This window comes from Lipotes vexillifer, unplaced genomic scaffold (assembly GCF_000442215.2).
Source record: "Lipotes vexillifer unplaced genomic scaffold, Lipotes_vexillifer_v1.1 scaffold584, whole genome shotgun sequence".
Taxonomy (NCBI): domain Eukaryota; kingdom Metazoa; phylum Chordata; class Mammalia; order Artiodactyla; family Lipotidae; genus Lipotes; species Lipotes vexillifer.
The window spans coordinates 122,586-123,650 of NW_006783036.1; the positions used below are offsets into that span (position 1 = coordinate 122,586).

General features: G+C 69.9%; 1 protein-coding gene across 1 annotated transcript in view; it reads right to left on the minus strand.

The window, feature by feature from the left end:
- The window catches only part of PLD4 (phospholipase D family member 4), a 5,284-nt gene that overhangs the window by 665 nt on the left and 3,554 nt on the right, over positions 1 to 1,065 (minus strand). The window contains exons 7-9 of the mRNA XM_007455577.1: positions 519 to 658; positions 189 to 354; positions 18 to 114 (exon numbers count right to left, since the gene is read on the minus strand). Of these exons, the coding sequence (XP_007455639.1) occupies positions 18 to 114; positions 189 to 354; positions 519 to 658 (403 nt within the window). The remainder of the gene's footprint in view (positions 1 to 17; positions 115 to 188; positions 355 to 518; positions 659 to 1,065) is intronic.

A 1,065-nucleotide genomic window follows, 5' to 3' on the forward strand; every position in this document is an offset into this window, starting at 1 on the left:
CCCCCCCCGCTGCTCACCTATGTAGGCCGCCTTCTCCGTGGCCATGAACTTGCTGTGGTTCACCCTGCTGAAGGGGATGTTGGAGTGGTTCCTCACGGGCACGATGAAGACTTTCTTGGGGGAACAGAGAGGGTGTGTCAGCCAACAGGGAGGCTGCTTCCCGGCCCGGCCAGGGGGTGGGTCCTCACCACGTCCACGGACACGTTGGCCGCGGGGTTGCTGAGGGCCTGCAGGGACCGCAGGTAGGGGAACATGCTGGGGTCCGTGTTGAGCCAGCAGCTGACCAGCAGGCGCACGCGCACGCCCCTGCTGACGGCCGCCACCCGCAGAGCCGTGTCCAGCACCGGCCAGTACCTGGGGAGGGGTGCGGGGGAGGGTCAGGGTCCTCAGGTCAACCGGGCCCTGTGCACACGCCCCGAGTGGGCAGGGGTCCTGGTGGGCGAGGAGACAGGCCAGGAGCTGCCCACAGGCAGAGGGGCCTCCCCCGTCCGGGGCCGCCCGGCTCCCTCCTGGCCTACCTGGCGGGGTGGCTGAAGCGTGTCGTGGGGAAATACTCCATCACCGAGGCATAGATGAACTCCCGGGCGCCCCCCATCACCGCCAGCAGCGCGTCCAGGTCCCGGGTGCGGCCGTGGGGGCAGAGTGCGGGCGGCGATGCCTGTGCGGGCAGAGAGGTCCCTGAGGGCACTGCCCACCCGGTTCTGAGCGGCTGGGTTCCTGGACCCATGACGCCACGGGGCACCCACCCTCCAGCACTGGGAACCAGGAGGAAGACAAGACGTCGGGTCTAAACAGGGGCACCGGGCTGGCCTGACTCCGGAGGAAGCCCCCTGCGCGGCTCAGCCTGGGTCCCCACATCTGGGGAAGCGTCCCTGCCTCCGAGGCAGGGTCTCCACTGCAGCCCAGCACTGGGGTAGCTGCCGTGCGCCCTGAAGGGGGGTCGTGGCTGCCGGGCACGACCGCCCGCCCCTCAGTCTCCCTCTCCTCTCCCCAGAGTGACAGAATTGCCTGATGCACGGGTCCCCCCCCCCCCGGCCCCGGGGCCACCCCCACCACAGAATTTTC